Below are 23,939 nucleotides of genomic sequence, written 5' to 3'. Positions count from 1 at the left end.
TTCCTGGCTCTAAAATAACACTTTCTTTGTTCATCAGTCACATCTCCAGGCCCCTCTGACATTACTCTTGCTTTCCATTTTGAATTTTTATTCAAACAAAAAATAGAAGATTTACTGTTATGCAGACTACTGCAATATTATAATAATTGTATAAATAATGTCAACCCATTTATGACTGCATATCAGAATGGCTACTTGGACATTTATTGGAAAATGATATCATTTGTTTACTTTTGAACATCAGCAAAAATCAAACATTTCCCCTACTTTGAGCTCCATTTCAAGGTTCTTTTCTTAGTAAAACCAATCAACATCACCTCTATTTCTATAATATGTTTTCCATTCTATCAAATGAGAGCAAGAAAATGAGAATACAACAATAAATATTATATGAAAACAGACCACAAAGTCGGCATTTTAGTTAAAAAAAAAACGGTCGGAGTCTTTTTTTTCTCATTATGCACTGCGTGCTGCAGGATTTTTTTTTATATGGTGTACACTGACCACACAGACCCATTCTCTCTCATGTGGGCCTACCAGCTTTCTCCTGTTTGATTTGAAGCCGCTAGAATTTATGAGTATATATATGTAAAAAACAGTGGCTCGTAAGACGTATATATACAACCAAAACAGTCAAAGAGTTAATGAAAGAAAGAAAATGTGTGGAAAATGCATACTAATAGTAGATTTAAGTAAATTCATTAAAACCCAAGAAATTATATCAACTAAACCAAATGAACCTCCCATCCCAATCACTGAAACAGTAAGTAAACTAAATAACATTCAATGTAGCAAAATCCTGAATTTCCATGCTCAAAAGATTCCCTCACTGATAATAACTGAAGCTCTCTATACCTTTTTTTTTTTTTTTTTTTTTTAACAAGTCGGCCATCTCCCACCAAGGCAGGGTGACCCAAAAAGAAAAAATCCCCAAAAAGAAAATACTTTCATCATCATTCAACACTTTCACCTCACTCATACATAATCACTGTCTTTGCAGAGGCACCCAGATACAACAGTTCAGAAGCATATGTAATAAGATATGTAACATATCCCTTCAAACTGCCAATCCCCAATCAATTCTAGAGGTAACTTCAGTAATAAAATTCGTATATAAAAAAAAGCAGGAAGTAAAGGAAATATTACAGGACAACTTTTAGCTTGCCATTATAATTTGAAAAATTTTGTCAAGACACTACTGGCTGATAACATCTCGACAATGCTCCTGGAGAGCAAAACATTGTCACAACAAAATGTCACATTAGTTGCACGTGTCATTTTACCTAACATAGTTCTGAAGCGTTCTAGCTCCAGGATTCTCACTTTCATTCTTCACAATCAAACCAGTTTACAGAATTCTTCTACAAATAGTTAACTAGTAACTTCAGGAATTTTAACAAACATCTGAAATGGCTTCAGAGGACTGTGCGAGCACGCCTCAAACATAAAAAATTCCCCACAAGTAACCAAAAATTTTTAAATAAAAAGACAGATACATTATATATTGCACTGTAAAAATATTTCTTCATGAACTTTTCTCTCTGAGGGGATAAAGTAGAAAAATGTAAATCTGCTGTTATGGCCTGCCACAGGGCCAATGGTAACCCTACTTGCATACAAGCCCTTAAACGCCAATGATCTGTCATGCGCCGTCATACAGCTCAAATTGCTGAAGAGATCATTGTATGATCAAGGCCATTATTAACTGACTTTTCCAAATATTATAAAAACTAACAAAACAAGTCTTATATAGTCTTTACAATTTTTTTTATCCATTAAATACAAAACATCCAGTGCAGCCATAAGCATATAAAGAAATTTTTTTTTTTTTTTTTTTTTTAAAGTCTGCTTCCATAGCTGCTGACTTCAACCCCAAGTGTAAAACTATAACATTTGGTTTTAGTATTGGCATTAAAAGAATAACAAAATAATATGTTTTACTACAAAGTACTAATAATCTTCATTTACAAATGCAGGGCATAAAAAATTTACATCATGCAAGAAAAAAAGACATGCTTGAAAATTATGCCTAAAGGTGAAAGTGTATTTTTCAGAGCTACAGAAAATGTAAATATACCTAGTGTTATTGTGAAGTACTCAGTAACCCAAAGAACCCCCTAAACCATAGGTTATAATCTAATTAAAGCAAACATCACATTAGTAAGTCCTTATTCCACTGTCTATAATTTAAAATGTGTCAGTGCTTAGCTCATTCATAATTGAAGAAGATCAAGTATACCCCAGTTCTTAAGATGTCTTATGTGGACTAAGTTCATTGAATAATGTCAAGCCTCATCTTCATAAGTTATGAACATTTTCCTTTTATGAAACTGAATTATTGTATATAGATATTGTTCAAAATATTATGTGATCACTCTTTTGTCATCCAAGCATAAACATAATTATCATAATCATGGGGGAGCGATAAACTCGTAGGGATTATACAGCGCCTGTGGGGGTGGGGATGGAAGTTATTCAGGCTCAATTCAGAGAACTGGAGCACAGATTCAATTACCCAGATCAAGAGCCCCTTGCCAGTATCAAGGAATCTCCCTTGAGGGGCATAAATATAATATTTTCCAAGTTTATTGCAAAAAAAAAAAAATTATACTGTCTTTCCTTCTTAATTTTAAAGTATACTTTATTAAAAAACTAATAAAATGAACAGGTAACTGACCTTCCACTTATAGGGCATGCATATATTTATGTCGTATAGTATATAAGCAGTAAATCTGCAGCCCAATTCATAGCTAACACACAAATTTAAAATAGAAACAAAGCAATATTTCTGTTCAGCCTGGACCATTACCAAATAGCAGTTGATAATATCAAGTCACTTACAAGATAATTTCAAATTACTCATACTTGTCACTTAATAATAGTTCAGGACAAACCAAAACCTAGACTAGTTTCCATTCTTAATTTGCAAGTTCATTGCACAGTGTTCAAGATATGGTATTGTGACTTTTATTCTTCAGCAGCCCTACCACATTTTTCTTATGGACACATTAAAATGAAGCAAGTGAAGATTTTGAAATCATCTTTGAGGTTATGCCATCATAATCAGTGTATCACTGTCATATGCAGTGATATCATTAACTCTTTCACTGTCTCTTGCATAGATCTATGTTATTGGCCCTAGCATTACTCTGTTATCTGTGAGCAGTAAATTCTGGCCTGGACATGAGACTAAGTATGTGCAGCGAGTGTGCACAGTATAAAGAAAAAATCCTGCCCAATGCAGTACCTGATGGGGAAGAGCAAATCTTTGACATTGTGATTAGTTTAAAATAGTGGCCGAGGTATTTTCTATGATGGTTTTATTGGTTGTTTCTTAGCATCAATTGATAGTACAAGACATAATACTGAAGTAGAGATTATTTTTGTCAGCTTAAGGACTAGAAGTAACTTGAAATAGGGCTCAAAATAGTGCAAATATTAGATTTTTGACAATTTTCCTGAGGAAGGGTAAAGTTGCCCTACCCCACCTGGTCAGTGTTATGGGTTTTTAATAGGTCTGCTTCAATTATTGGGATGCCTTAACCATGACCAATCAATCTTGGTTATACTTTATTATACATGAAACTGGGTAAACTTTTATTTTTTGTGTGATGATGGATTCAAAATGGAGGGCAAGTGTAATACAGGAGAGGCTTGGGAATGTGATTAAATGTTGTTTTAGTTGCTGGAATGCATACAATGTTTATTTTGGATGCCTTTTTTAAATTGTAATTTTTTAAATTTTATGTAAAACTGGCCAAATTACTAACCTGTGTGTACTTTATAGGGTAATTCTGATAGTTGAGTTGTCAGTTTCTTGTGTTCAAATGACTGAACAAAATATATACTAATGAAATAACTAAAAAATTGATTGAATTGAGTAATGGAATTGGCTTAAAATAGGTCTCAAAGTGGTCAAAATCACCAGTGTGTAAACTGTGTCCAGATCCAGATGCCAAATCTGCACCTGCACAATTCCTTAAATACTACTCTTGCACAGAGACATTGTGGGCTAGATGTGAATTCTAAGTATGGTACTGTCATTTATTCATCTGCAGTGTTTTAATTTGGTATACTTGTATTATGCATTTAATTGAAATTTGAGAATCACTTCCTTAACATACAATGGAACCTTGGTTTTTGTTTGCCCTGGTTTTCATCGTATTTAGTTTTCGATGACTTTTTTCATCAAAATATTGTCCCAGTTTTCGTTTGTCACCTTGGTTTTCGTCCGCCGTACGGAACATGTCCGCATGCCTGCGCCCACACAAAGCATCCCACGCATGCATTCTAAGTCAGTCTGGCTGTGTTTCTTGTCGAGTGAACATTTCCCTGCTCATTCATATGAAGAATTCAAGAAAGAACTCTTAGAATGAGTTGCAAAGTTTTGTGGAGAAATATCACTACCACCCTCTACAAAGGTTGAGGGTGGTAGTGATTGGGGTAGAGGGTGTTAGTGATGGTGGTAGATGGTGTAGTGATGGCAAACAATCAAAGATGTTGAGAAGTTGTTGTTGGTGTGGATCAATGAAAAACAGTTAGCGGGAGATAGCGTTGTGGAGGCAATAATCTGCAAAAAGGCAAGGCAGTTGCATACAGATCTCGTAAAGAATATGCCAACGAGAGTCTTCAATAAAGGTAAAACTGATTTAAATGTTCATTTATCTATTAAAATTTGTGCTTTATATTTATTTCTCATTGTTTTCTGTATGTAAAACTATATTCTCTATAAAATGTATTTTTTGTTAATATTTTTGGGTGTCTGGAACGGATTACATAATTTGATTTACATTATTTCTTATGGGAAATATTGCTTTAGTTTCCGTTGAATTTGATTTTTGTCAGACTCTCTAGAACGAATTAAAAACGAAAACCGAGGTTCCACTGTACTACTTTAATGCTGTAAATTCATATTCTAATATAAGAAAAACTTAACAAGGCTTTTTTTAAGCAGAATTAATAAAAAATTTTACATACAAACCCCTATATAATTTTGAGGGGGAATATGAACTCTTGAAATTAATATGAAAGTACTGTAATTGTTATTTAATGCAAAAATAGGCATATTAATATTTTGTTATATTTAAGAGGTCCTCAGTCTAAGATAAGGTTGCTTGCTGAAGAAAAAAATCTCAGCGAGACACATTTCACCATATTCTTAAATTATATAAATTGGCACACAGTGTAATGTTATACAGTACAAAAAATGCAATTCAACTTACAGTCGTCCCTATAAATTCACGGTGGATTACATTTTAGAGGTCTCACAAAGCTATAAAAAAAAAAAAAAAATTACAAAATTAAGTAAGTCTACATAACAAATTCTGTTTCAGATTTGGGATCATTCCGTACTTCAGAGACCATATTTCTGTAATAATGAATATGACCAACTTGGTTATACTGACATTTGGGAGAAATCTTAGGGTTAATTTTCAATCTAGGGATGGTGCACAAAGTCTGAAAAAGATGGGTACTGCCAGGAAACCTGTGGATAACCATCTGTTTGCAGGTTATCCGTCAGTTAAAACACTGGATAATTGAAAGTGCAAATAAAGAAGTTCTTGAATTTGTATTATTATTATTATAATCAAAGAAAGCTTGAATTTGTAAAGCAGACTGCACATTGTCTGTAGAATGCATTTCACTTAACAATACCAAGTCTTAGAACTGGGGCACTTTTAGTTACTGCATTGTATCAAATGACTTTTCAATGAAAAAATCTATCATAATTAAATTTCATTATAGTTGGTTAGAGAAAATGTTTAGCATATCTATATCCTGTACTAGTTAAATTATTAAGAGGTTTTACTACAAGTGCAATCTTAGTTGCTAATCTGTAAGATTTCACTACAAAACTATAAGAGTAGTGCACTAATGCTGAGAAGTTAGCCTCAAGAGTAAAGCAGCTAGTGTAACAACTGGGTAAGGTGCATTGCACACCACACTGGTGCCAGTGTAAGTTCAGACAGGATCATGGCAAAGGTTTGTCCCAGCTCTTGTGGTAACACTGAACTGCTGATAAACTAATCTTGAAGCACTTGTTAAAAAATGTTGCACCAGTTCAAAAGTAGAGTGCATCATTTGCTAAGTCCAGCCAGGTAAAAAAAAAAAAAAAAAAACAGAATCAGGGCTTAGACATACCGAAGGCTGGTCAAATCGGCAAACTTTGTTCTGAACAAGGTGATCAAGAAGCCAGTCGCAAGGCTTGTCATTGTGGAACACTAGCAAGAAAGTCACCAGTGCTGAGAGATCAATAGTCTTGAAAGTTTTCCCTGAAATGTTACTCTGTTTAGCTACAAGCAAAATGTGACATTACTCAAAAACTTTCCTTAAAATGCTCTTCAGTATACATTGTAGCAATCTTCTGTATTAATTTTTGTTTACTGAAATTTATTAAATATCTATGTGTAAATTTTAAATGCAGTATTTTTCATTAAGGTTTGTGCCATACATAGAGACATACCATGTAGTATAACTTTTGCAAATTTGAGCTATTCTCTAATGATTAAAATTTAGAAAAATATCTCTGTCATTAGACTTATTCACCTATTCTTTCCAATTAAAAATTATCAGGAATCACTTTACCAATGTTCTAAATCAAGCAGACCACCTCTCTGGTTATTCATATAACATATCTTATCTCTTATTCTCATGCCACTGCTATGAGTTTTTAGATTTGCAATCATTCACAAAAATCACTCAAATATCTTAAGTTCACAGAAATGTAATTTGATAAATTAAAATGGCCATAAAAATAGACACTTAAATAATTGCAAATTTTGTAATAACTAAATTTTTATTTATTATTAACACACTGGCCGATTCCCACCAAGGCAGGGTGGCCCGAAAAAGAAAAACTTTCACCATCATTCACTCCATCACTGTCTTGCCAGAAGGGTGCTCTACACTACAGTTTTTAAACTGCAACATTAACACCCCTCCTTCAGAGTGCAGGCACTGTACTTCTCATCTCCAGGACTCAAGTCCAGCCTGCCAGTTTCCCTGAATCCCTTCATAAATGTTACTTTGCTCAATAACTAAATGTTACTCTTAATTAAAAAATATAAACACTGGTACAGTATACAAACATTTGTGCTTCAAAATATGCAAAGTATTTTGTGAAGACTAAAACTACCAATAGGCAAGACATTAAGCTGAGTCCTGTCTGGCATGTGAGGATCATATTTGGAGGTGATATGTAACTCAGATGCAGTACCGACTAGGTTTGCATAATTTAATTTAAGCCATTTAAGTATTTATTCATATGATTAATTAATTCACAGGTACAATAGGCAAAAGATCCATTTGTAATTATTGTATACTGAACATGATTATAAAAATAGTAATACTGAACTAATATGCATTTCTGAAAGAGCTATCTATCTATTATAAACTGCATACTTTTGCGTATAACCAATTATGTTGCCATTCAGTTGCCAAATCAGTTGGCATCCTCTTAAGATACATTACTATGTACCTCAAACAACACTACTTATATTATAGTACTCTCTAATCGATCCTTACCTCACCTATGGTATTTGTGCCTGGGGATCCACTACAGCAAATCACCTAAAACCAATAACTCAACAAAAGTTGGCTATATGAATGATCACCCAGTCCAGTGCAAGATAATACACTCACCCACTCTTCAAAGTTTAACTTACTCAATATACATAATATTCACTCATGCTACTGTGCTTACTACATACACAGCACAATCACTTTTAATATTAAACATGCCCTGATATATACAATAGAACTCACAGGCATAATTATTATTATTTTTATTAACACACTGGCCGATTCCCACCAAGGCAGGGTGGCCCGAAAAAGAAAAACTTTCACCATCATTCACTCCATCACTGTCTTGCCAGAAGGGTGCTTTACACTACAGTTTTTAAACTGCAACATTAACACCCCTCCTTCAGAGTGCATGCACTGTACTTCCCATCTCCAGGACTCAAGTCCGGCCTGCCGGTTTCCCTGAACCCCTTCATAAATGTTACTTTGCTCACACTCCAACAGCACGTCAAGTATTAAAAACCATTTGTCTCCATTCACTCCTATCAAACACGCTCACGCATGCCTGCTGGAAGTCCAAGCCCCTCGCACACAAAACCTCCTTTACCCCCTCCCTCCCTCCAACCTTTCCTAAGCCGACCCCTACCCCGCCTTCCTTCCACTACAGACTGATACACTCTTGAAGTCATTCTGTTTCGCTCCATTCTCTCTACATGTTCGAACCACCTCAACAACCCATCCTCAGCCCTCTGGACAACAGTTTTGGTAATCCCGCACCTCCTCCTAACTTCCAAACTACGAATTCTCTGCATTATATTCACATCACACATTGCATTCAGACATGACATCTCCACTGCCTCCAGCCTTCTCCTCGCTGCAACATTCATCACCCATGCTTCACACCCATATAAGAGCATTGGTAAAACTATACTCTCATACATTCCCCTCTTTGCCTCCAAGGACAAAGTTCTTTGTCTCCACAGACTCCTAAGTGCACCGCTCACCCTTTTCCCCTCATCAATTCTATGATTCACCTCATCTTTCATAGACCCATCCACTGACATGTCCACTCCCAAATATCTGAATACATTCACCTCCTCCACACTCTCTCCCTCCAATTTGATATCTAATCTTTCATCACCTAATCTTTTTGTTATCCTTATAACCTTACTCTTTCCTGTATTCACTTTTAATTTTCTTCTTTTGCATACCCTACCAAATTCATCCACCAATCTCTGCAACTTCTCTTCAGAATCTCCCAAGAGCACAGTGTCATCAGCAAAGAACAACTGTGACAACTCCCACTTTATGTGTGATTCATCTTTTAACTCGACGCCTCTTGCCAAGACCCCTCACATTTACTTCTCTTACAACCCCATCTATAAATATATTAAACAACCACGGTGACATCACACATCCTTGTCTAAGGCCTACTTTTACTTGGAAATAATCCCCCTCTTTCCTACATACTCTAACTTGAGCCTCACTATCCTCGTAAAAACTCTTCACTGCTTTCAGTAACCTACCTCCTACACCATACACCTGCAACATCTGCCACATTGCCCCCCCTATCCACCCTGTCATATGCCTTTTCCAAATCCATAAATGCCACATTATTATTATTATTATTATAATCAAAAAGAAGCGCTAAGCCACAAGGGCTATACAGCGCTGCAGGGTAGGGAAGGAAGCAAGGGAATTGGATGGCAGAAGGGAGGGGGGATGATCAGCAGGTTACAGAAAACAGCGGGGCAGGGGATAGTACGGGGGTAGAGGGTAGCAAGAGATACAAGTAGAAAGGGCTGAACGTATCAAAATTTGTGGAGTAAGTCAGTCGTTGTCAAAAAGTCAATGAGAGAGTCCGGATGAAAGGTGGGTCCATCAGCGAGAAGGGAAGGTAAAGAGAGAGCAGCGGGGCGAAGACGACGACAGAGGTAAATTCTGCGTGCTCGTTGATAAAGTGGGCAGTCCAACAGAATGTGGCTGACTGATAATGGAGCTTGGCAATTCTCACAGAGAGGAGCAAGACGCCTCTCCATGAGATATCCATGAGTAAGACGAGTATGGCCAATGCGAAGACGGGAGAGAGTAGTCTCCCAACCTCGACACTGGTGATAAGAAGACGGCCAGTAACCTATACTCGGTTTAATAGACTGAAGTTTGTTGCCGAGCATAGTAGACCAACGTTGTTGCCAACGGGTGTGAAGGTGGGAAGATATTACAGCAAAATAGTCCGTACATGGAATACCTCTATAAGAAACTGGTAGGTCATGTACTGCTGACCGCGCAGCAGTGTCTGCCTGTTCATTGCCCTGTACGTCAACATGACCAGGGACCCAACAAAAAACAATATCTTTATGCTTAGTAAAGATGCGGCGTAGCCAAAGTTGGATACGGAGGACTAAGGGGTGAGGTGTATCAAATTTTTGTATAGCCTGTAAAGCACTAAGGGAGTCTGAGACAACCACAAATGATGACACAGGCATAGATGCAATACGGATAAGTGCTGTAAGGATGGCATATAATTCAGCAGTAAAAATACTAGCTGAAGATAGTAAATGCCCTTGTACGACGCTGTCCGGAAACACTGCTGCGAATCCTACGCCGTCAGAAGACTTAGAGCCATCTGTGTACACAGCAATGGCATGAGAATGAGAGTGAAAGTGGTCAAGAAAAAGAGAGCGGGAAGCGACCGTAGACAGTTGGGCTTTCGAGCAAGGGAGGGAGAAAGAACAGACTCGAACAGCTGGAACTTCCCAGGGGGGTAGGGAAAAGTGTGATGCTACATGTACATAGAAAGGTGGTAGTTGAAGAGAAGACAAGAGCGAATGAAGGCGAAGAGAGAAGGGACGGAGTAAGCAGGGGCGGCGAACAAATAAAGAATGTCTACTAATATCAGTGACCATTCTATAAATGGAAGGATTGCGGAGATCATGAGAGCGTACATAGTAGCGCAGGCAATGGGCATCACGGCGATCGGATAAGGATGGAACGTTCGCTTCTGCATAGAGGCTTTCGACAGGGGAAGAGCGAAAAGCACCAAGGCATAAACGTAATCCTTGGTGATGAATGGGGTTAAGGCTAGAGAGAGTAGCAGGAGATGCCGCTGAATAGATCTGGTCACCATAATCAAGTTTCGATAAAATAAGGGTGGAATGTAGGTGAAGGAGGGTTCGACGATCAGCTCCCCACGAAAGATGAGCAAGGGTTTTAAGAAGGTTCAGCCGGCTGTGACAAGTTGCCTTCAGAGAGGTAATGTGAGGTTTCCAGGATAACCTACGATCAAAGAGGAGGCCCAGAAACTTGACTGTATCACGTTCAGGGATACGTGAGCCATAGAGGTACAAAGGATGATCAGAGATGACAGAGCGTCTAGTGAAAGTGATTTGGTGGGTTTTAGTGCTGGAAAATTTAAACCCATGTGTGGTGGCCCAATTGGAAACACGGTCGACTGCATGCTGGAGAGAAACTGTAAGGAGGTGACAGTCAGCGCCTGCACAGGCAATAGCGAAGTCATCAACATAGAGTGATGACCAAATATTTGATGGAAGACTAGAGGCCAAATCATTAATAGCAAGGAGAAAAAGTGTTGTGCTCAGAACACATCCCTGGGGGACACCTTCAGCTTGGATAAAGTCCGGGGAGAGCACATTATTAACCCGAACACGGAAATGCCTGTCAGTTAAAAAGTTCTTAAGGAAGGATGGTAGATTGCCTCGAAGGCCTAAGGAGTGGGCTTGGGCTAAAATATTATACCTCCAAGTTGTGTCATATGCCTTCTCAAGATCAAAAAATATGGCAATAACTGAGTGGTTATTCGCAAAGGCATTACGAACATACGTATCCAAGCGCAGTAAGGGGTCTATGGTAGAACGTCCCTTACGAAAGCCATATTGACGAGTGGAGAGACTGTTGTGTGTCTCTAAATACCACACTAAACGTCTATTTACTAGACGTTCCATTACTTTGCAAACTGCACTGGTAAGAGCAATGGGACGATAGTGGGAGGTTTCATGTCCCGTAGTGCCTGGTTTGCGGAAAGGGAGAACAATGGCGGATTTCCACAGCTGTGGAAGAACTCCTTGTGACCAAATAAGATTGTAAAGGCGTAATAGGACTGCAAGGGCTGACTGATGTAAATGTTGTAGCATACGAATATGAATGTCGTCGGGCCCAGCTGCCGATGATCGACAAGCTGAGAGTGTTGCCTCCAGTTCTTGAAGTGTAAAAGGCACATTATACTGTTCTTCTCTGAGAGAAGAAAAGTCCAAGGGTGCTAACTCTCTGGCAGACTTTGAGGAAAGAAATGAGGGGCATAGATGGAGTCCCTGAGAAATACGGACCAGATGATTGCCAATTTCATTGGCAACATCTAGTGGGTTTGCTATATCAACACCGGCAACCCGCAGAACAGGAGCCGGGTCAGGAGAATATTTACCACTCAGTTTTCGTACTTTTTTCCAGACTGCACTCATAGAGGAAGCAGAGGTGATGGTGGAGACATAATCTCGCCAGCAAGTGCGTTTAGCGTCACGGATGACACGGCGAGCGATCGCACGCTTCTGTTTAAAATCAAGGAGTCGCTCTGTGGTTCTATTGTACCGGTACCTGCCCCATGCAGCGCGTTTCAAACGTACTGCACGAGCACAAGCAGGAGACCACCAAGGCACGCATTTCTGAGAATGCCTGCTCGAAGTTTGGGGTATAGAATGAGAAGCTGCGATGAAAACGGAGGATGAGAAGAGGTGTAAAAGCTCATCGATGGAGGACGAAGAAGGAACCTCTTTAAAAACAGTCAGGTGTGAGTAAAGGTTCCAATTTGCCCGATTAAATTGCCAGCGTGGGGTGCGAAGAGGTGGCGAATATGAAGGGGAAGTAAGAATGATTGGGAAATGATCACTGTCATGTAAGTCCGGGAGAACAGACCAAGTAAAGTCTAATGCGGCGGAGGAAGAGCAAACTGAGAGATCGATGCAAGAGAGAGTATGAGTCCGAGGATCAAAATGGGTGTGAGTACCTGTATTTAAAACATGGAGGGGGTGGGTGGCAAGAAAAGCCTCTAACTGAATTCCACGGGAATCACAGTGAGACCCTCCCCAGAGGAAATGGTGGGCATTAAAATCACCAAGTAACAGAATTGGTGGCGGTAATGACGAAACAAGGAAGGCAAAATCCGGAATAGATAATGCCCGAGAAGGAGAGAGATATAAAGAACAGAGCGTATACCACCTATGTAAGTGGATACGGGCTGCTGTGTAATGCAGCGAAGTATGAACAAATAGCTGATGGTACGGAATATCAGTGCGGAGAAGAAGGGCACTTTCATTAAAGGTCCCATCAGGAAAAGGATCTGAAGAATACAATAAATTATAGCCTGAGATGTGAGAAATAACAGCAGAGTGTAATTTTGGTTCCTGTAAGCAAACACCAACAGGGGCAAACTGGGAGAGTAACATCTGAAGCTCACCCCGATTACCCCTGAGGCCACGTATATTCCACTGTAAAAAGGCCATGAATGGCAATGATAAAGATACTTGAAATCCGCAGGTAAGGGTTCCTACGGACTAGGAGGGTTAGAAAAGTCCACATGCGGAGGCAGTGGAAAATGTTCAAGCAGCGAAGGAACGGTGCGCTGTGAAGAAAGGAGTTGCGCAGATGGAGCAGAGGAGAGAGAAAGAGCGGAAGGTGGATCAGTGTCCATTGATGGTTTGGTCTCTGCAATATATTCAGAGATTGCTTCAAGTGTTTCAGAATTCAGAGATGTTGTATGGGAGACAATATTGGGAATGGTAGGGGGAGGATGAGTAAAGATTGGAACTGTATTGGACTGTACCAAGGTAGGGGGGGGCGAAAGGGTGGAGGGAACTGGAGAAGCGTGGCAGGGGACAGAAGAGACAGGAACCTGGGAGGTAGCAGAAGAGGAAGAAACTTGGGAGGGAACAGGGGAGGAAGGTACATTACGAGGAGGAGGGTGAACCTCTGCACTTGTAACTGAGCCAGTGAGAGGGGAAGAACTAGGGACAGAGACAGGGAGGGTAAAATGAGGAGGTGGAAGATGGGTAGGAGGTGTTACCGGACCTTTTTTTGACTTTTGAGAAGTAGAGGGACGATTGGGAAGAGGTGTCGTACGAGGTCTCGTCGATACTGAGGCTTGTAAGAGAGAACTCGAAGAAGCGAGATTAGACTGAGGCGTTGAAGTAGGGACGTCTGAGCCGAGGACAGCAAAAGGATTAGATACAGGAGTGATTATGGGAGAGGTAACCACAGAGGTGGGTGTAGAAGATGGGATACCAGAAGTGGGGGGACGTTTTGAAACACGGGAATAAGAAACACGTGGGAGTCTCCCTTGGAGGCGGAGATGAGAAACTGCCATGGCATAAGGGAGACCTTCTGTCTCTTTGAGGTAACGGATTTCCCGCTCGTTTAAATAGACCTGACAACGGCGAGAGTACGAAGGGTGAGCCTCATGACAGTTAAGGCAAGAGAGAGATCGATTGCAAGACGTATTAGAATGGTCATCGGCACCACAGACTGGGCATTCGGCGATAGATCTGCAATATTTCGCTGGATGGCCAAATCGCCAGCAATTTCTACACTGTTGTGGTGTAGGGATCACCTTTCGAACTTGTAACCGATGTCCTGCTATATAAACTGAGGATGGGAGTTCTCGGCTGTCAAAAGTTAAACGAGCCACATTGCTAGGGTATCGTCTCCGCCCACGGGCAGGAAGAACGTAAGTGTCTACCTTGAGGATTGGGAGATCTTGGAGTTCCAGCTGTTCTAGAATGTCGGTGCCACATGTCTGGAAATTTTGTTGAACTATGGTATGGGGCAGAATAACGGTACCACTACAAGAATTGAGGGAATGATGTTTTTCAAGGGTGACAGGAACAGTATCTATATGGGAAAGACGAGAGAGCTCACGAGCCTGGGTAGCATTCTGTACGGTAATGATGCGCGTACCGCTCTTAAGAGCATGAAAAGAAATATCTTTACCAACATGGCGTAGGAGTGCCTTGCCAATACTATGGTCAGAAAGATAGGCAGTAGAGGAAGTTGGTCGTAAAGTGAAGAATTTAGTCCACTGTTCAGTCTGAAACTGAGCGTGGAAAGGTAGTGAAGGACGTGTCGATCTTTTCTGAGAAGAACGAGAAGGTGAAGGTGGAGAAGTATCATCAGCAGGTAATTGTCGTTGACGTTTAGGCGTGGGACCAGAGTTGGTCCGACGTGGAACGGGTCGGCGATTTGAAAATTGCCGCACCGTAGAGGGAGAGGCCGGAAGCATAGTCAGAGGAGAGCGAAGGTCTGGTAAATCGAAGGAGTCAGTCGAGGCCTCAGTACCTGAAGCAGGTGAGGAAACAGCACCGGCAATAGGTACAGAGGCATGAGGAATGTCTGAAGAGTGGTCCAAAGACGAGGCGGGGTCAGAACGGGGTGCGGTATCAAGAAGGGGCCCGGGGGTACCAGGTTCATGGACTAGGGCTGCCATGGTTAGGTTACTTCTTTCTTTTTGTTTTTAAGAAAAAAAAAGAAAGAAGAAAAGAAAATAAAAATAAAAAAAAGAAAAAAAAAGGGGGGACCGGGGAGGGATAGTTCCTAGGAGGAATGAAAGGGCCAGAAATCTCCCTCCGCGCCCAAGAGGACTCGACACCGCTAGTAGCGCAGATGCAGCATGGAACCCGTGCCATACCCTACCCTTCATGCCAGTAAACCAGCAATCTGGGATAGCAACCTCACATCTGCCGAGCTACCTCGGTGGACAAAAGAGAGGGCGGCCGGATATCCGCCACAAAGCATACCTCCTTCAGCCACCACCCCCGGAATCCGAAAGGTGGCTTCCAGGGATACACCCGTCGCCCAAAAGACACCCAAAGCTACTCCGGGATACCGGAGAGGGATCGGGACATCCCTAGGCAATCCAGATTCCACGGCAAACTACGCCACCGCCAAGAAACCTCAACGGAATGGGATCGACCCCGGTGTCCTTTCCTCTACCTAGGAACTAGCGTGCCTGTGGGAGAAATCCCAAAGGACAAAAAGAGGAAGGGCAAAAGGGAGGAGTGGGGAGGAGGAGGAGGAATGGAAAAAGGGGAGGATGGGGAGGATGGGATAGGGGAGGGGAGAATGGGGGGTAATTAGGTTCGGTCTGAGGAAGAAGACCGACAGGGCTAATTCCTCAGACCAAGAGCCTCTTCACCACGCCAAGGAGCCCCCCTTGAAGAGGCATAAATGCCACAAAAACCTCTTTAGCCTTATCTAAATACTGTTCAATTATATGTTTCACTGTAAACACCTGGTCCACACACCCCCTTCCTTTCCTAAAGCCTCCTTGTTCATCTGCTATCCTATTCTCTGTCTTACTCTTAATTCTTTCAATAATAACTCTACCATACACTTTACCAGGTATACTCAACAGACTTATCTCCCTATAATTTTTGCACTCTCTTTTGTCCCCTTTGCCTTTATACAAAGGAACTATGTGGCTAGCTGGTCTAGTGGCTAGCGCGACGGGCTGGAGTTTTGAGACTCTATGACCGCGGGTTCAATCCCGGCCGGGGGTATGGTTTATTTGCAATCGTGTCATTACGATTTCTTAAGTCAGAACTATGCATGCTCTCTGCCAATCCCTAGGTACCTGACCCTCTTCCATACATTTATTAAATAATTGCACCAACCACTCCAAAACTATATCCCCACCTGCTTTTAACATTTCTATCTTTATCCCATCAATCCCGGCTGCTTTACCCCATTTCATTTTACTTACTGCCTCACAAACTTCCCCCACACTCACAAATGGCTCTTCCTCACTCCTACAAGATGTTATTCCTCCTTGCCCTATACACGAAATCACAGCTTCCCTATCTTCATCAACATTTAACAATTCCTCAAAATATTCCTTCCATCTTCCCAATACCTCTAACTCTCCATTTAATAACTCTCCTCTCCTATTTTTAACTGACAAATCCATTTGTTCTCTAGGCTTCCTTAACTTGTTAATCTCACTCCAAAACTTTCTTATTTTCAACAAAATTTGTTGATAACATCTCACCCACTCTCTCATTTGCTCTCTTTTTACATTGCTTCACCACTCTCTTAGCCTCTCTCTTTTTCTCCATATACTCTTCCCTCCTTGCATCACTTCTACTTTGTAAAAACTTCTCATATGCTAACTTTTTCTCCCTTACTACTCTCTTTACATCATCATTCCACCAATCGCTCCTCTTCCCTCCCGCACCCACTTTCTTGTAACCACAAACTTCTGCTCAACATTCTAACACTACATTTTTAAAACTACCCCATACCTCTTCGACCCCATTGCCTATGCTCTCATTAGCCCATCTATCCTCCAATAGCTGTTTATATCTTACCCTAACTGCCTCCAGAATATCTTGCTGTCAATTTTGTCAAGGTTGGGAACCAAAGCAATCATAGTACTAGGGGGAGGGAGCACAACTTTGTAGTACCCACAGTCATTGGCCAGGCGTCAAACACCTTTTATTGTACAGCAATAAAGGAATGGAACAGACTACCCGCACATGTCAAAGCCAGTCATAGCATGAACCAGTTCAAGAAGAGTGCCAAAAGGTGTCTGATGAATGTAGCTACAGAAAGGGAGGGGAATGATTTTCTATTTTTTAGCTAACATACGTATAAATTTTACCTTATTAATAGTAATGACCCTCGTATTGTAGATAGTCTTAATGACCCTCATGTAGTAGATAGTCTTTTTAGAATGATAATAAGATGTTATCTTCATTGTAGAATAATAAGAAAATATTATAACCTTTATATTATAATAATAAGGTAAAAGGACCCCAATGGAAATAAGTCACTCTGACTTTTTTGGGTTATCCTAGGTTCTCTACACATAAGCTGCTATGTATGATAATTCTATGTAACTGTATTTGTGTATACCTGAATAAACTTACTTACTTACTTACTTACTCCTCTTTTAGTTTATAAACCTTCACCTCTCTCTTCCCTGATGCTTCTATTCTCCTTGTATCCCATCTACCTTTTACTCTCAGTGTAGCTACAACTAAAAAGTGATCTGATGTATCTATGGCCCCTCTATAAGCATGTACATCCTGAAGTCTACTCAACAGTCTTTTATCTACCAATACATAATCCAACAAACTACTGTCATTTCGCCCTACATCATATCTTGTATACTTATTTATCCTCTTTTTCTTAAAATATTTTTTTTATTATCACACTGGCCGATTCCCACCAAGACAGGGTGGCCCGAAAAAGAAAAACTTTCACCATCATTCACTCCATCACTGTCTTGCCAGAAGGGTGCTTTACACTACAGTTTTTAAACTGCAATATTAACACCCCTCCTTCAGAGTGCAGGCACTGTACTTCCCATCTCCAGGACTCAAGTCCGGCCTGCCGGTTTCCCTGAACCCCTTCATAAATGTTACTTTGCTCACACTCCAACAGCACGTCAAGTATTAAAAACCATTTGTCTCCATTCACTCCTATCAAACATGCTCACGCATGCCTGCTGGAAGTCCAAGCCCCTCGCACACAAAACCTCCTTTACCCCCTCCCTCCAACCTTTCCTAGGCCGACCCCTACCCCGCCTTCCTTCCACTACAGACTGATACACTCTTGAAGTTATTCTGTTTCGCTCCATTCTCTCCACATGTCCGAACCACCTCAACAACCCTTCCTCAGCCCTCTGGACAACAGTTTTGGTAATCCCGCACCTCCTCCTAACTTCCAAACTACGAATTCTCTGCATTATATTCACACCACACATTGCTCTCAGACATGACATCTCCACTGCCTCCAGCCTTCTCCTCGCTGCAACATTCATCACCCATGCTTCACACCCATATAAGAGCGTTGGTAAAACTATACTCTCATACATTCCCCTCTTTGCCTCCAAGGACAAAGTTCTTTGTCTCCACAAACTCCTAAGTGCACCACTCACCCTTTTCCCCTCATCAATTCTATGATTCACCTCATCTTTCATAGACCCATCCGCTGACACGTCCACTCCCAAATATCTGAATACATTCACCTCCTCCATACTCTCTCCCTCCAATGGAGGAGGTGAATGTATTCAGATATTTGGGAGTGGACGTGTCAGCGGATGGGTCTATGAAAGATGAGGTGAATCACAGAATTGATGAGGGGAAAAGGGTGAGTGGTGCACTTATGTATTACCTATAACTAAACCCCTTTCTATACAAAATTCAATCAAAGGGCTCCCATTATCATTTACACCTGGCACCCCAAACTTACCTACCACACCCTCTCTAAAAGTTTCTCCTACTTTAGCATTCAGGTCCCCTACCACAATTACTCTCTCACTTGGTTCAAAGGTTCCTATACATTCACTTAACATCTCCCAAAATCTCTCTCTCTCCTCTACATTCCTCCCTTCTCCAGGTGCATACACGCTTATTATGACCCACTTTTCGCATCCAACCTTTACTTTAATCCACATAATCCTTGAATTTACACATTCATATTCTCTTTTCTCCTTCCATAACTGATCCTTCAACATTACTGCTACCCCTTCCTTGGCTCTAACTCTCTCAGATACTCCAGATTTAATCCCATTTATTTCCCCCCACCGAAACTCCCCTACCCCCTTCAGCTTTGTTTCGCTTAGGGCCAGGACATCCAACTTCTTTTCATTCATAACATCAGCAATCATCTGTTTCTTGTCATCTGCACTACATCCATGCACATTCAAGCATCCCAGTTTTATAAAGTTTTTCTTCTTCTCTTTTTTAGTAAATGTCTCCAGGAGAAGGAGTTACTAGCCCATCGCTCCCGGCATTTTAGTTGCCTCATATGACACGCATAGCTTACGGAGGAAAGATTCTTTTCCACTTCCCCATGGACAATAGAAGAAATAAATTAGAACAAGAGCTATTTAGAAAAAGGAGAAAAACCTAGATGTATGTATATATATATATGCATGTGCATGTCTGTGAAGTGTGACCAAAGTGTAAGTAGGAGTAGCAAGATATCCCTGTTATCTAGCGTGTTTATGAGAGAGAAAAAGACACCAGCAATCCTACCATCATGCCAAACAGTTACAGGTTTCTGTTTCACAGTCATCTGGCAGGACGGTAGTACTTCCATGGGTGGTTGCTGTCTACCAACCTACTACCAGAATAATACCAAACAAAAAATCTCTATGATATTCCCTGTGTCTGGAGTATACCTGGAGGGGGGTTTCAGGGGTCAACACCTCTGTGGCCCAGTCCATGACCAGGCCTCATGGTGGATCAAGGCCTGATCAACCAGGTTGTTACTGCTGGCTGCATGTAAGCCAACATACAAACTACAACCTGGCTGGTGAAGTATACCAACTTTAGGTGCCTTTCCAGCTCCTTGAAGACAGCCAGAGGTCTATTGGTAATCCTCCTTATGTATGTTGGGAGGCAGCTGAAGAGTCCTGGGGCCCACCCTGACACTGTGTCGGGGGCACCCAAGACTGGAGCCCCGGCTTTTCATTGGGGGGATGTTGCATCTCCTGCCAAGTCTTTTGCTTTTGCAGGGAGTGATTTTTGCATGCAGATCTGGGACTAGTCCCTATAGGATTTTCAATGAGTATATTATTATGCATCTTTCTTGCTTGCATTCCAGGGAGTACAAATCAAGGGACTTCAACCGTTCCCAGTAATTTAGGTGTGTTATCGTATTATACTTGCTGTGAAAGTCCTCTGTATATTCTCAAGGTCTGCAATTTTGCCTGCCTTGAAAGAGGCCATTAGTGCACAGCAATATTCCAGCCTAGAGAAAACAATTTGAAAAGAATCACCATGGGCATGGCATCTCTTAGTTTTGAAGGTTCTCATTAACCATCCTATCATTTTCTGGGAAGATGTGGTAGATACATTGTTGTGATCTTTGAAAATGAGATTCTTTGACATTATCACTCCCAGGTTCTTCATGTTAGTTTTTCGATTTACTGTCTGGTTGGAATTTTTTATAATCTGATACAGTTTTTATTTCCTTGAGCTTTCCATAGCAATTGCAATTTGTCCTCACTGAATTTTATATTGTTTTCTGTGTCTCATTTCAAGATTTGGTTGATGTCTGCTTGGAGATTTGCAGTGTCTTTGATAGACGACACTGTCGTGCAAATTCGGGTATCATAGGCAAAGGAGGACATGGTACTGTGGCTTAAGTCTCTGTCTATGTCAGGTATGAGGTTGAGGAAAAGGATGTGAGCAAGTACTGTACCATGTCGAATACAGCTTTTCACAGTAGCTGCCTATGACTTTACTCTGTTTACTATTACTTTTTGTGCTCTATTTGTAAGGAAGTTATAGAACCCTCTACCCACTTTTCCTGTTATTTCTTTATCATGCATTTTGTGTATTACACCATGAGCGTACTTGTCGAAGATCTTCACAAAGTCTGTGTATATCACATCTGCATTTTGTTTGTCCTCCAGAACATCCAAGAACATGTCATAGTGGTCCAGTAGTTGTGAGAGACAAGCAACCTACTGTAAATCCATGCTGCCCTGGGTTGTGCAACCAATGGGTATCTAAGTGGGTGGCATTCTTGCTTCTTAGAACCTTTTCAAAGATTATGATGTGCAATGTTAGTGCTATCAGTTTGTAATTCTTGGCAATTGCTTTACTGCCATCTTTGTGGAGTGGGACTGTCAGTTGCTTTTAGTGACTTTGGGATGACCCCTGTGTCTATGCTCCCTCTTCATAGAATATTTAAGGCACATGAAAGGGGTTTCTTACAGTTCTTTATGAACACAGAGTTCCACGAGTCTGGGCCCAGGGCAAAGTGCATGGGCATGTCATTTATTGTTTTTTCAAAGTCCTGTGGTGTTAGGATAATGTAAGAAATTTTTGAATTAGCCAAATTTTGAATCAACCCTTAGTCTGATCAATGGCTCACTAAATGTTGAGTCATAATGGGACTTCAGCATCTTTCATATTTCTTTGCTGTCATCTGTGTAAGCCCCATCTTGTTTAAGCAGGGGTTCAATACTGGATGTGTTTTTTGCCTCCCGATCTGACACAAGAAAAGAAGTATTTTGTTTTTGTTTTCTATTTTTTTTATGGCTTTAAATTCTTCCTGTTTCTTGGCCCCTTATGATTCCTTAAGTTTGATATTTTCTATTCCTCTGGCCAGTGCCTCCTTTTCTATTTCAGATATAGTGGCCCCTTTCAGCAGCTCTATGATTCTTGTATAGCAAGTTTATAAATTAGATTTGCTCACCCTTTCATAACTAGACAATTAAATTTTTTTTATGAATTATGTCATATCCTGTATCCATGATTCTTTGCCTTTGCCTGTAGAGGGAGTCTCTTTCTCTTTCTAGTTTACATCTTCTCTTCTATTTTCTTAAAGGAATGTGCCTTGAGCATACCTCAAGTGCCACAGAATTAATTCTTTCTAGGAAAAGGTTCAGATCTGTGTTGTTTAGGATATCTTCCCAGCCTGTTGCATTAGGACATGGTTGATTTGATCCCACTGTATGTTTTTGTTATTGAAGTTGAATTTGGTGAAGGCACCCTCATAACATGTCTATACTTCTATTATGTTGTGATCTGAGTGTATTGTCTTTGATATGTTAAATTCTGTACCAGATCATCATTATTAGTAAAGATGAGGCTAAGTGTATTTTCCAGTCTTGTTGGCTCCACTATTTGCTGGCTTAAGGTGAATTTGTTGCAGATATTTAATAGCTCATGTATGTGTGAATTTTCATCTGAGCTCCCTCCTGGGGTTATCTCTGCTAAAACATTACTTGCTACATTCCTCCATTTTAAGTTGAAATCACCCAGCAGGAGTTGGGAGTTTTTCCAGACATTAGTCAATTTTCAAAAGCTGTTCCTTGAACTGTTGGGAAATTGCATCGAGAGGCTTGTATACAACCACAATGACAATGTTTTGGTTTTCAATTTTTACTGCCAAAACTTCAACTAAATCATTTGTGGTGTTTAGTAATTCTAAGCAAATGAGAGAGACTGACATACAGGGCAAAATAATCCCCCTTGCTGCCTGTTTTTTTCTGTTGCATCTGAAAAAGTTATATCCTGGGATCCATATTTAGTTGTCAAAGTGATCTTTTGTGTGGGTCTCTGTGAAAGCCACAAACATTGCATCTGACTCTGTCAACAGTCCACTGATGAAAGGTATTTTGTTTTTTGATGGCTTTAGACCCTGTATATTTTCAAAAATAAATGTTGCCATATTGATGGTATGTAGGAGGGCTTTATTTGCTGGCTCAACCTGTGTAAAAACTCAATGCACATACAAGGACCCAAAATCTGGAACTCTTTGCCTAAAGATTCCAGAGATTCCCTATCTGCCAACCACTTCAAAACTATTGTTAAAAAGCTCCTCCTTACCTTAATGTGATCCGGACAGCAATGTTCTATGACTAACAAATCCTGAAACCCCTTTGTTTGTCATCCAATACTGTCCCTGTTCTTATTCCAGCTTTCCTTTAACATCCATATATTACTAGACAGGCATATACTATCTTTTCATAATTTGTATTAACTCGGATAACTAGTTTCCTTCTTATTGTAATTTTTAATAGAATTTTTATTTTGATTAACTGAATAAATTTAACATAGTATAAGCTAAGTGTTCTTAATGTCATGTACCATGCTATGATTTTATCTGAATTATATAGAGTCTCATTCATCAATTTTTTTTTATTAAGGATATCATTAATGTCTTATATGCATGTATGTAAACTACTGTAGTCCTTTTAGACTTGAGTTAGGTTTAAGCTTGCCCAAAATGCTCTACATAACTGAGGAGCTTCTCATGTGATTTATGTATTGTCATTCTATTTTGTACAAGCAATGTATTATGTGGAAATAAATTTTGAATTTAAATTTACAAAGACTGGCATACTTTCACAATTAGGGTAATTAACAATGTAGCCCCTGTATGTACAGAAAAAATAAATTAGACACATGTGCAACTCTTGGGTATCTTTAATGAGGAAACGTTTCGCCACACAGTGGCTTCATCAGTCCATACAAAGGATAAACTTGAAGAACAGGAGGAGAATGAGGTAATCAGTCCCTCAGCCTTGAGTTGATGTGGTCAGTCCATCGTCCATCAGTCTTGAATAGAATACTTTGATTGATGGACTGACCACATCGACTCAAGGCTGAGGGACTGATTACCTCATTCTCCTCCTGTTCTTCAAGTTTATCCTTTGTATGGACTGATGAAGCCACTGTGTGGCAAAACGTTTCCTCAATAAAGATACCCAAGAGTTGCACATGTGTCTAATTTAACAACGTGTCGGTTCTTTGAACCATTCATCTACAAGAAAAAACATTGGCATACATGATACTTAAGCACCACCAACCCAACAACACAGGAGTCACATGATTTCATCGTCTACCCGTCCTCATCACAACATGACATTCCTCAGGTCACGTGCGTCACTC

At 40.3% G+C, this 23,939-nt stretch overlaps 1 protein-coding gene across 7 annotated transcripts in view; it reads right to left on the bottom strand.

Moving 5' to 3' along the window:
• Mgat4a (alpha-1,3-mannosyl-glycoprotein 4-beta-N-acetylglucosaminyltransferase a) overlaps positions 1-23,939 on the bottom strand; it is a 235,277-nt gene that overhangs the window by 77,539 nt on the left and 133,799 nt on the right. For 2 of the 7 annotated variants that reach the window (XM_070089210.1, XM_070089212.1), the window contains exon 9: positions 6,142-6,272. The exons of the other annotated variants lie outside the window; for them this stretch is intronic. In XM_070089210.1, coding sequence (XP_069945311.1) covers positions 6,142-6,272 — 131 coding nt within the window. The remainder of the gene's footprint in view (positions 1-6,141; positions 6,273-23,939) is intronic. 7 annotated transcript variants of the gene reach the window in all.

The sequence above is a fragment of the Cherax quadricarinatus genome, chromosome 27 (genome assembly GCF_038502225.1).
Source record: "Cherax quadricarinatus isolate ZL_2023a chromosome 27, ASM3850222v1, whole genome shotgun sequence".
NCBI lineage: Eukaryota > Metazoa > Arthropoda > Malacostraca > Decapoda > Parastacidae > Cherax > Cherax quadricarinatus.
The sequence above is the reverse complement of the archived record's forward strand: the minus strand, read 5'-3'. Positions and strand labels throughout refer to the sequence as shown.